Raw genomic sequence first — 12,391 nt, 5'->3', positions numbered from 1 at the left:
AGCAACATTGTTGTGGTGTCACATGCAACTAACAACCTCTGATAAAGCCAATAGTCCTGACTTCTTGTAGGTATGATGTTACTTGCTGTATCATATATCTAGATGCACTTACAGAAACAGCAAAATACAAGTCGGGCGGCACACAATGCTAAGCACAGATTTTTAGCTTATGTGTAAGCCACACCCTTAATTACATTGGCCACGCCTTCCTTGAGAGACCCTTCAGTTTTTTCATCCCACTTAAAGCCCTACTGATGGTCATCTCCATGTAGCGGCTGTTGTGCACACTACTTAGTTCAATGTTATCCCACTAGAGCACGCACAGAAGAAACCTCCAGAAACAAAGCTTTCTGTGAGTTAGTGTGTCGCGAATCCGACTCCAGACCCTTGTAGATTATTTGCGAGTAGAAGCTTCGAGAACACCGACAAGTATATATACCTGACGTCTGCGTTACTTAGCTAGCTTTTCTGAGTTATAATGAACTTTGATTTTACATAAACATTTAATTTCTACTGTAACAGAACAAACCTGTCTTGGTCTGGACTCACTTGCCTTTATGGTAGACTTCCAAGATATCCTGAAATATTTCACCACTAACAAATTGAGGGAAATTAATATTTAAAGTTTTTTTGGTTTATTAAAATTTACAAAAAAATACTTTTTGTTTAATACCATTGCTAATGTTTAGTTTTGTGTAATAAAATTGGTTTAATAAAATTGTTGTTTGGTAAATGTAAAAACGTCTTGGGAGATCATTTGCGAAAATTCTACTAATCAAGGGCCTCCACAGAGTTTAATCCGGCATTGGGATAGGCTTTCTTTCTTCCCTTGGCATTATTTTCCGTCTCCTCTTTTCATTCTCTTCCGCCCCCCTTTATTTTACTATCTTATTCCAGTCTTTTCCACGTAGTATTTTCCTTCCTTTCACTCTTACTCTTCAGGCCTCTATTTCATTTTCCTTTCTTTAACATTTCATTATCTGTATATATCTTGTTTTTCTGTCTCTTCTTGTGAAGCTGGGCAGCATAGATGAGTTGTATCAGATCATTTATAGCCTGTGCTCCCTTTGGCATCCCATAGAATCGTGCATCCCATAACGCAGCCTGGAGAAGTGATCTGCTGCTTCTGTCTGTTCCTGCCGGGGCGGGGTTAATTTTCCGAAGGTAGCCGAAGGGCAAGGGGGGGGGGGGGATACACGAATCCGGCTCCATCCTGCCTCTTTTCTAGCCACTTCCCTCAGACAGTGCTCGGGCAGCCAGGCGACTGACACTTGCGGCTCATCGCCCAGACACGCCGTGTGCTCCTCGGCAGCGCTGGGAGCGGTTTCCAGGCGCCAGTCATCCGTGGCGCCCTGAGGAGCGAGGGGTCGCTGCAGACTCCGCATCCCGGGATCTGTCGGAGCTCATCCGCTAGTTCATGACAATGGGCGTGTGAGCGGGTCCCTCTCAGGCAGCGAAGAGGGACAGTGCAAGGGGGCCACCCTTGGACCCTCGGCGGCCTCCTTCGGTTTAGCGGGTGAGATGCCAACTGGGTCCCGCTCGGTGGGCAGAGCGGAGAGCCGCGGTGCTGCGGGGCACCGCATCTGAGGGTGGCACGGAGCAGCCTGCTGGCCGTCGCAGGGGTCTGCCCTCTCCACAGATGGCATAGGGACCGGCCCACCCAGAGGAAAGAAGAGGGCCCGAGCGGCTAGAACTGCAGCCCCTCGCAGGAGGCGCTTGAATACACCACAGTGTCTCTGGGAGTCGGTGCCGCCTGCTGGTACCCATGCGAGGAGGGGACAGGCGTCCCGCGCCCTCGTCCTGCATCTGATGCTTCGGGGCGCGCTCCGGGGCCTCTGGGCTCAACAGATGGGATAAAGACCCGGCTGCTGGGGAGAAGGAGCCGCTCTGCTGGGACAGCACATCTGTGCAGCTTCAGTCACCGCGATTCACTCCAGCGCATTTTCCCACCATGGATATTAACAAGATGGTAAGGAGCTCGCAGCTGTTCGCTCAACTTTGTGCCTGCACCGGCCTGCGGGCGCTACTTGTGCATAGCAGTGTCTGTCTTTCCACTTCCAGGGGCGCGTGGTGAGCGGTGCGAGCCTCCAGCGTGGCTTCCACCCGCTGTAAACTTACTCAGGAATGAGCCAGCTGTGAGTTAGAGGCTCAGCCTACATACAAACGTTTGTTTCAACAGGTTTGTAACAGTAGAGAGGGGGGCACAGCCATCATGTTTAGTGGCGGGGAGAGGGGCCCGTCCAGGAAGGGTGCTCCTGCAGTCTGTGATGGATGGTCAACCCTGATGTCACTGCATTTTATTTTATCAGGGAGGGCTGCAGTCGCGTGGGTCAGTGCTGTAGGAAGTGCATTGTGTCGGTGCAATTGGCAGGCAGTTGTGCTGAGTTTAGCTTCTGTATGATTGCTGGCTTGCATCAGTTACGGTGGGTTATGGATGGTAGGTCGGTTGTGAATGGTGGAGTGTGTCATCTAGGGTGGGTTGTGAATGGTGGAATGTGTCAGCTAGGGTTGGTTGTGAATGGCGGAGTGTGTCAGCTAGGGTGGGTTGTGAATGGTGGAGTGTGTCAGCTAGGGTAGGTTGTGAATGGTGGAATGTGTCAGCTAGGGTGGGTTGTGAATGGTGGAGTGTGTCAGCTAGGGTAGGTTGTGAATGGTGGAATGTGTCAGCTAGGGTGGGTTGTGAATGGTGGAGTGTGTCAGCTAGGGTAGGTTGTGAATGGTGGAACGTGTCAGCTAGGGTTGGTTGTGAATGGTGGAGTGTCAGCTAGGGTAGGTTGTGAATGGTGGAATGTGTCAGCTAGGGTGGGTTGTGAATGGTGGAGTGTGTCAGCTAGGGTAGGTTGTGAATGGTGGAATGTGTCAGCTAGGGTTGGTTGTGAATGGTGGAGTGTGTCAGCTAGGGTAGGTTGTGAATGGTGGAGTGTGTCAGCTAGGGTTGGTTGTGAATGGTGGAGTGTGTCAGCTAGGGTAGGTTGTGAATGGTGGAACGTGTCAGCTAGGGTTGGTTGTGAATGGTGGAGTGTGTCAGCTAGGGTAGGTTGTGAATGGTGGAGTGTGTCAGCTAGGGTTGGTTGTGAATGGCGGAGTGTGTCAGCTAGGGTGGGTTATGAATAGCGGATCTGGCAGCTAGGGTGGGTTGTGAATGGTGGTTTGTGTCTGCTAGGGTGGGTTGTGTATGGTAGATTCTGTAAACTAGTGTGTGTTGCGACTGCTGGCTTCTATCAGCTGGGGATGTATGTGACTGCTGGGTTCTTTACATTAGGGTGGGTACGACTGCTTCCCCCTCTCACTTATTTTTTTGAAAAAGGGGGTAGAGGCCCTGACATTTTCTTAGGATGGCTTGTGCCAGGGTTGCTGATTACCAAGGTTTGTACATGCCAAAGGCTCTTTGCTGCGGCCAGGGGTAAGAGCTGTAGTCTGCGACTTCTATCATGGGGAAGATCTGTGCACGGATCAGTGCAGTGCTGTTGGCAGTGAATCCCGTGATGGGCCAGGGCAGTGGTCATGGAGGTCTGGCAGGAGGCTACACCTTGTGTCAGTCCTTTGGTCGAGGGGCTCTACCATGGGGCAGGCCAGCGCCACTGGAGCTGTCCTACCAGTCTGGTCAGATCTTTGCACGGGAGCTCTGCCACTGTTCCAGTCAGCGACATGCTCATGGCGCCCTGCAGCGCTTAAAGTCAGTGGTGTACAAGGAGCTCTACCATTGTTCCAGGGTGATGGAGCTCTGCCAGTGACTGTGCCAGCTCAGTACTGTGGTAAGGGAGCTCTGCCAGTGACTGTGCCAGCTCAATGCAGTGGTTGTGGAGCTATGCCAGTGACCGTGCCAGCTCAGTGCTGTGGTCGTGGAGCTCTGCCAGTGACTGTGCCAGCTCAATGCTGTGGTCGTGGAGCTCTGCCAGTGACTGTACCAGCTCAATGCTGTGGTCGTGGAGCTCTGCCAGTGACTGTGCCAGCTCAATGCTGTGGCCGTGGAGCTCTGCCAGTGACCGTGCCAGCTCAGTGCTGTGGTCGTGGAGCTCTGCCAGTGACTGTGCCAGCTCAATGCTGTGGCCGTGGAGCTCTGCCAGTGACTGTACCAGCTCAATGCTGTGGTCGTGGAGCTCTGCCAGTGACTGTGCCAGCTCAATGCTGTGGCCGTGGAGCTCTGCCAGTGACTCTGCAAACTCAATGCTGTGGTAAGAGAGCTCTGCCAGTGACTGTGCCAGCTCAATGCTGTGGTAAGAGAGCTCTGCCAGTGACTGTGCCAGCAAAGTGCTGTGGTAAGGGAGCTCCTCCAGTGATTGTGCCAGATCAGTGCTGTGGTAAGGAAGCTCTGCCAGTGACTGTGCCAGTTCAGTGCTGTGGTAAGGGAGCTCTGCCAGTGACTGTGCCAGCTCAATGCAGTAGTTGTGGAGCTATGCCAGTGACTGTGCCAGCTCAATTCTGTGATAAGGGAGCTCTGCCAGTGATGGTGCCAGCTCATTGCTGTGGTAAGGGAGCTCTGCCAGTGACTGTGCCAGCTCAATGCAGTGGTTATGGAGCTCTGCCAGTGCTGTGGTCGTGGAGCTCTGCCAGTGACTGTGCCAGCTCAATGCTGTGACCTTGGAGCTCTGCCAGTGACTCTGCAAACTCAATGCTGTGGTAAGGGACCTCTGTCAGTGACTGTGCCAGCTCAATGCTGGGGTAAGAGAGCTCTGCTAGTGACGATGGCAGCTCAGTGCTGTGGCATGGGACCTCTGCCAGTGACGAGGCCAGCTCAAAGCTGTGGTCGTGGATCTCTGCCAGTGACTGTGCCAGCTCAATGCCGTGGTCAGGGAGCTCTGCCAGTGACTTTGCCAGCTCAGTGCTGTGGAGCTCTGCCAGTGACGGTGCCAGCTCAATGCTGTGGCGATGGAGCTCTGCCAGTGACTGTGCCAGCTCAATGCTGTGGTAAGGGAGCTCTGCCAGTGATGGTGCCAGCTCATTGCTGTGGTCAGGGAGCTCTGCTAGTGACCGTGCCAGCTCAGTGCTGTAGTGATGGAGCTCTGCCAGTGACCATGCAAGCTCAATGTTGTGGTCGTGGATCTCTGCCAGTGACTGTGCCAGCTCAATGATGTGGTCAGGGAGCTCTGCCAGTGACTGTTCCCGCTCAGTGCTGTGGAGCTATGCCAATGACTGTGCCAGCTCAGTGCTGTGGAGCTCTGCCAGTGACGGTGCCAGCTCAATGCTGTGGTGATGGAGCTCTGCCAGTGACAGTGCCAGCTCAATGCAGTGGTCGTCGAGCTCTGCCAGTGACTGTACCAGCTCAATGCTATGGTAAGGGACCTCTGCCAGTGACGGGGCCAGCTCAATGCTTTGGTATGGGACCTCTGCCAGTGACGGGGCCAGCTCAATGCTTTGGTATGGGACCTCTGCCAGTGACGGGGCCAGCTCAATGCTGTGGTCGTGGATCTCTGCCAGTGACTGTGCCAGCTCAATGCTGTGGTCATGGAGCTCTGCCAGTGACTGTGCCAGCTCAGTGCTGTGGCTGTTGAGCTTTGCCAGTGATGGTGCCAGCTCAATGCTGTGGTGATGGAGCTCTGCCAGAGACTGTGCCAGCTCAGTGCTGTGGCTGTTGAGCTCTGCCAGTGACGGTGCCAGCTCAATGCTGTGGTGATGGAGCTCTGCCAGTGACTGTGCCAGCTCAATGCTGTGGTGATGGAGCTCTACCAGTGACCGTGCCAGCTTAATACTGTGGTCATGGAGCTCTGCCAGTGACTGTGCCAGCTCGATGCTGTGGTCATGGAGCTCGTCCAGTGACTGTGCCAGCTCAGTGCTGTGGTAAGGGAGCACTGCCCGTGACTGCCAGCTGAAATCTGTGGTCGTGGAGTTCTGCCAGTGACTGTGCCAGCTCAATGCTGTGGTCAGGGAGCGCTGCTAGTGACGGTGCTAGCTCAGTGCTATGACAAATGAGCTCTGCCAGGTGCTTCAGCCTGGATAATGTGTCATCTGGTTAGTGTACAGCCGGAGAGTTCTGCTGTTGGTTAAGTCTGTGCTGTCGTTGGTCACTCTGCCACGGACTAAATTAGTGCTGTGTTGGATCAGCTCTGCGGTTGGTCAGTCCATTGTTGTGGTCCGGGAGCTCTGTCAGTGATGCACTCATGGTTCAGGATAGATCGGTGGCCAGGAGTTCCTGTGTTTATATTCTAAGGTTCTGTCTTTAGAGCTCTGGAGTAATGTTGTGAAAAGGCTGAAGACGTCCTCTCCTGGAGGCCATGTGTTAGCACTGCAGGCCTCTCCACTGGGAGCTTAGCCAAGGGCCTCAGGCTTCTATGCACTGCAGGCTTCTCCTCAGGGAGCTTAGCCTAGGACCCCAGGCTTCACTGCACTGCAGGCCTCTCATCTGGGAGCTTAGCATAGGGCACCAGGCTGCTCTGCATTGCAAGCCTCCCTCTGGGAGCTTAGCCTAGGACCCCCAGGCTTTACTGCACTGCAGGCCTCTCTTCGGGGCGCTTTGCTAGGGCCCCAGGCTTCTATGCACTGCAGGCCTCTCCTCTGGGAGCTTATCCTAGGGGGCCAGGATTCTCTGCATTGAAGCATCCCTCTGGGAGCTTAGCCTAGGACCCCAGGGTTCAATGCACTGCAGGCCTCTCTTCTGGGCGCTTAGCTAGGGCCCCAGGCTTCTATGCACTACAGGCCTCTCCTCTGGGAGCTTAGCCTAGGGCCACAGGCTTCTCTGCATTGCAGGACTCCCTCTGGGAGCTTGGCCTAGGGCCCCAGGCTTCTCTGCACTGCAGGCCTCTCCTCTGGGACCTTAGCCTAGGCCCCCAGGTTTCTCTGCACAGCAGGCCTCTCCTCTGGGAGCTAAGCCTAGGGTGCCAGGATTCTCTGCATTGCAAGCCTCCCTCTGGGAGCTTGGCCTAGGGCCCCAGGCTTCACTGCACTGCAGGCATCTCTTCTGGGAGCTTAGCCTAGGTCCCCAGGCTTCTCTGCACTGCAGGCCTCTCCTCTGGGACCTTAGCATAGGCCCCAAGGTTTATCTGCACTGCAGGCCTCTCCTCTGGGACCATAGCCCAGGATCCCAGGCTTCTCTGCATCGCAAGACTCCCTCTGGGAGGTTGGCCTAGGGTCCCAGGATTCTCTGCATTGCAAGCCTCCCTCTGGGAGCTTAGCCTAGGACCCCAGGCTTCACTGCACTGCAGGCATCTCTTCTGGGAGCTTAGCCTAGGTCCCCAGGCTTCTCTGCACTGCAGGCCTCTCATCTGGGACCTTAGCCTAGGCCCCAAGGTTTATCTGCACTGCAGGCCTCTCCTCTGGGACCATAGCCTAGGATCCCAGGCTTCTCTGCATTGCAAGACTCCCTCTGGGAGCTTGGCCTAGGGCCCCAGGCTTCTCTGCACTGCAGGCCTCTCCTCTGGGAGCTTAGCCTAGGCCCCCAGGTTTCTCTGCACTGCAGGCCTATCCTCTGGGACCTTAGCCTAGGGTCCCAGGCTTCTCTGCATTGAAGCCTCCCTCTGGGACCTTAGCCTAGGCCCCCAGGTTTCTCTGCACTGCAGGCCTCTCCTCTGGGAGCTAAGCCTAGGGTGCCAGGATTCTCTGCATTGCAAGCCTCCCTCTGGGAGCTTGGCCTAGGGCCCCAGGCTTCACTGCACTGCAGGCATCTCTTCTGGGAGCTTAGCCTAGGTCCCCAGGCTTCTCTGCACTGCAGGCCTCTCCTCTGGGACCTTAGCCTAGGCCCCAAGGTTTATCTGCACTGCAGGCCTCTCCTCTGGGACCATAGCCTAGGATCCCAGGCTTCTCTGCATTGCAAGACTCCCTCTGGGAGGTTGGCCTAGGGTCCCAGGCTTCTCTGCACTGCAGGCCTCTCCTCTGGGACCTTAGCCTAGGCCCCCAGGTTTCTCTGCACAGCAGGCCTCTCCTCTGGGAGCTTAGCCTAGGGTGCCAGGATTCTCTGCATTGCAAGCCTCCCTCTGGGAGCTTAGCCTAGGACCCCAGGCTTCACTGCACTGCAGGCATCTCTTCTGGGAGCTTAGCCTAGGTCCCCATGCTTCTCTGCACTGCAGGCCTCTCATCTGGGACCTTAGCCTAGGCCCCAAGGTTTATCTGCACTGCAGGCCTCTCCTCTGGGACCATAGCCTAGGGCCCCAGGCTTCTCTGCATTGCAAGACTCCCTCTGGGAGGTTTGCCTAGGGTCCCAGGCTTCTCTGCACTGCAGGCCTCTCCTCTGGGACCTTAGCCTAGGCCCTCGGGTTTCTCTGCACTGCAGGCCTCTCCTCTGGGACCATAGCCTAGGATCCCAGGCTTCTCTGCATTGCAAGACTCCCTCTGGGAGCTTGGCCTAGGGCCCCAGGCTTCTCTGCACTGCAGGCCTCTCCTCTGGGAGCTTAGCCTAGGCCCCCAGGTTTCTCTGCACTGCAGGCCTATCCTCTGGGACCTTAGCCTAGGGTCCCAGGCTTCTCTGCATTGAAGCCTCCCTCTGGGACCTTAGCCTAGGCCCCCAGGTTTCTCTGCACTGCAGGCCTCTCCTCTTGGAGCTAAGCCTAGGGTGCCAGGATTCTCTGCATTGCAAGCCTCCCTCTGGGAGCTTGGCCTAGGGCCCCAGGCTTCACTGCACTGCAGGCATCTCTTCTGGGAGCTTAGCCTAGGTCCCCAGGCTTCTCTGCACTGCAGGCCTCTCCTCTGGGACCTTAGCCTAGGCCCCAAGGTTTATCTGCACTGCAGGCCTCTCCTCTGGGACCATAGCCTAGGATCCCAGGCTTCTCTGCATTGCAAGACTCCCTCTGGGAGGTTGGCCTAGGGTCCCAGGCTTCTCTGCACTGCAGGCCTCTCCTCTGGGACCTTAGCCTAGGCCCCCAGGTTTCTCTGCACAGCAGGCCTCTCCTCTGGGAGCTTAGCCTAGGGTGCCAGGATTCTCTGCATTGCAAGCCTCCCTCTGGGAGCTTAGCCTAGGACCCCAGGCTTCACTGCACTGCAGGCATCTCTTCTGGGAGCTTAGCCTAGGTCCCCAGGCTTCTCTGCACTGCAGGCCTCTCATCTGGGACCTTAGCCTAGGCCCCAAGGTTTATCTGCACTGCAGGCCTCTCCTCTGGGACCATAGCCTAGGGCCCCAGGCTTCTCTGCATTGCAAGACTCCCTCTGGGAGGTTTGCCTAGGGTCCCAGGCTTCTCTGCACTGCAGGCCTCTCCTCTGGGACCTTAGCCTAGGCCCTCGGGTTTCTCTGCACTGCAGGCCTCTCCTCTGGGACCATAGCCTAGGATCCCAGGCTTCTCTGCATTGCAAGACTCCCTCTGGGAGCTTGGCCTAGGGCCCCAGGCTTCTCTGCACTGCAGGCCTCTCCTCTGGGAGCTTAGCCTAGGCCCCCAGGTTTCTCTGCACTGCAGGCCTATCCTCTGGGACCTTAGCCTAGGGTCCCAGGCTTCTCTGCATTGAAGCCTCCCTCTGGGACCTTAGCCTAGGCCCCCAGGTTTCTCTGCACTGCAGGCCTCTCCTCTGGGAGCTAAGCCTAGGGTGCCAGGATTCTCTGCATTGCAAGCCTCCCTCTGGGAGCTTGGCCTAGGGCCCCAGGCTTCACTGCACTGCAGGCATCTCTTCTGGGAGCTTAGCCTAGGTCCCCAGGCTTCTCTGCACTGCAGGCCTCTCCTCTGGGACCTTAGCCTAGGCCCCAAGGTTTATCTGCACTGCAGGCCTCTCCTCTGGGACCATAGCCTAGGATCCCAGGCTTCTCTGCATTGCAAGACTCCCTCTGGGAGGTTGGCCTAGGGTCCCAGGCTTCTCTGCACTGCAGGCCTCTCCTCTGGGACCTTAGCCTAGGCCCCCAGGTTTCTCTGCACAGCAGGCCTCTCCTCTGGGAGCTTAGCCTAGGGTGCCAGGATTCTCTGCATTGCAAGCCTCCCTCTGGGAGCTTAGCCTAGGGCCCCAGGCTTCACTGCACTGCAGGCATCTCTTCTGGGAGCTTAGCCTAGGTCCCCAGGCTTCTCTGCACTGCAGGCCTCTCATCTGGGACCTTAGCCTAGGCCCCAAGGTTTATCTGCACTGCAGGCCTCTCCTCTGGGACCATAGCCTAGGGCCCCAGGCTTCTCTGCATTGCAAGACTCCCTCTGGGAGGTTTGCCTAGGGTCCCAGGCTTCTCTGCACTGCAGGCCTCTCCTCTGGGACCTTAGCCTAGGCCCTCGGGTTTCTCTGCACTGCAGGCCTCTCCTCTGGGACCATAGCCTAGGATCCCAGGCTTCTCTGCATTGCAAGACTCCCTCTGGGAGCTTGGCCTAGGGCCCCAGGCTTCTCTGCACTGCAGGCCTCTCCTCTGGGAGCTTAGCCTAGGCCCCCAGGTTTCTCTGCGCTGCAGGCCTATCCTCTGGGACCTTAGCCTAGGGTCCCAGGCTTCTCTGCATTGAAGCCTCCCTCTGGGACCTTAGCCTAGGCCCCCAGGTTTCTCTGCACTGCAGGCCTCTCCTCTGGGACCATAGCCTAGGATCCCAGGCTTCTCTGCATTGCAAGACTCCCTCTGGGAGCTTGGCCTAGGGCCCCAGGCTTCTCTGCGCTGCAGTTCTCTCTTCTGGGAGCCTAGTTTAGGGCTCAGTCTTGTCCTTGGTAGTCTGGGTTAGGACTGCAAGCCTCGTTGCTATACTGGAGTTGGTGGGATGAGACTGCTTTCCTCTGGTGGGATGGGTTGAGACTGCTGTCCTCTAGTGGGATGGGCTGAGACTGCTGACCTCTGGTAGGCAGGGTTGAGACTGCTGTCCTCTGGTAGGCTGGGTTGAGACTGCTGTCCTCTGGTGGGAGGGGTTGAAACTGCTGTCCTCTGGTGGGATGGTTGAGACTGCTGTCCTCTGGTGTGCTTGGTTGAGACTGCTGTGCTCTGGTGGGATGGGTTGAAACTGCTGTCCTCTGGTGGGATGGGTTGAGACTGCTGTCCTCTGGTGGGAGGGGTTAAAACTACTGTCCTCTGGTGGGATGGGTTGAGACCGCTGTCCTCTGGTGGAATGGGGTTGAGACTCCTGTCTTCTGGTGGGATGAGGTTGAGACCACTGGCGTCTTTCAGGTACGCCGAGTTGTGACTGGTTTACATCCGTGTGGCGTAGTGCGACTACTGGGGGTTCACAGAGGTGTGCTGCGAATGCTGGCTTCTATCAGATAAGGTGTTTTATGACTGCTTTCTTCTTTAAGCTGGGGTGGGGTAGTATTGATGGGTTCTCCCTGCTTGGGTTGGTTATGACTGTTGGTTTCTCTCAGCTGGAGTGTGGGAAGACTACTTTTGCCATCATCTGACGTAGATTAGGAATGCAGGCATATATCTTGAGGGCCAGCAGGCTGTACCCCCTGCCTTCTCTCAGCAGTGGTGTGTGATGACGGATGCTGTCTGTCACTTAGTTTGTGTTATGTCTGCAGGCTTCTATCAGCTTGTTTAGGGTATGGCTCCCGCATTATTTACGCTATGGTGGGATATGACTGATGGTTTTTCTGTGGTTGGGTTAGGACTGCTGGCTTCTCTCAGCTATGGTGGGTTATGATGATGGTTTCTATCATCTGAGGTATCCTAGAACTACAAGCATCGCCTATGGCATATGGCTGCTGGCTTCTTTAAGCTGGGGTAGGGTATAATTGATGGGTACTCCCTGCTTGGGTGGGTTATGAGTGCAGCTTGGTTGGGGTGTGGCTGCTAGCTTGTTTAAGCTGTGTTTAGGCTATGATTGATTGGTTCTCTCGATTATGGTGGGTTATGGTTCCTGGCTTCTATCAGCTTGGTTGGGGTGTGGCTGCTGACTTGTTTAACCTGGGTTTGGAGTATGCTTGATGGGTTCTCTCAATTATGGTGGGTTATGGCTGCTGACTTTTATCGGCTTTGTTTGGTTATGGCTTCTGGGTACAGCAAGCTGGGATGATATATGACAGCTGGTTTCGATCATCTGAGGTATGTTAGACCAACAAGCATCCCCATGGTTTGTGACTGCTGGCTTCTTTAAGCTGAAGTGGCGTGTGACTGATAGGTTATTTCAACTGACGTGAGTTGTGACTACAGACTTCCACCAGTTAGGGAGGGGGGTGAATGCTGGCTATTCTCGTCTGTGGTGGGTTATGACTGCAGGCTACCGTCATCTTAGCTGGGTTATGCAACTGGTAATTTATTTTCATTCTTTCTCTGCAAGTGAAGTGAGAAGCAGCACATGTAAACCTTGGCAGAAAATGTTGTTGAATTATTTGTATGTCTTGTATAGTTCCTGGATGTCATTTTCCAGCCACCTCAGGGTGCCAGGCTGCTGGGCAGGCTGTGAGCAGGTGAAGGTGCTATCGAACAGTGTAGTGTTCGTCACTTGGCGGGGTCCTATTCCTCAGTAGAGTCGAAGCTGGAGATTCTAGGCTGCGTCTCAGTTTTCCAATGTGTACAAACTGCTAGTGCTTCGAAGGCGGCATTTCCAGAATGAAGGATCATACTTCCATAAGGCGGCCGTAAGCAGTG

At 55.4% G+C, this 12,391-nt stretch overlaps 1 protein-coding gene across 1 annotated transcript in view; it reads left to right on the top strand.

The window, feature by feature from the left end:
- Window positions 1-1,152: 1,152 nt before the first annotated feature.
- The window catches only part of HIP1 (huntingtin interacting protein 1), a 374,725-nt gene continuing 363,486 nt past the window's right edge, over window positions 1,153-12,391 (top strand). The window contains exon 1 of the mRNA XM_086954710.1: window positions 1,153-1,969. Within this exon, the coding sequence (XP_086810836.1) occupies window positions 1,952-1,969 (18 nt within the window). The 5' untranslated portion in view covers window positions 1,153-1,951. The remainder of the gene's footprint in view (window positions 1,970-12,391) is intronic.

This window comes from Lissotriton vulgaris, chromosome 2_1 (genome assembly GCF_964263255.1).
Source record: "Lissotriton vulgaris chromosome 2_1, aLisVul1.2, whole genome shotgun sequence".
NCBI lineage: Eukaryota > Metazoa > Chordata > Amphibia > Caudata > Salamandridae > Lissotriton > Lissotriton vulgaris.
This window is presented reverse-complemented; position numbering and strand designations above follow the sequence as displayed.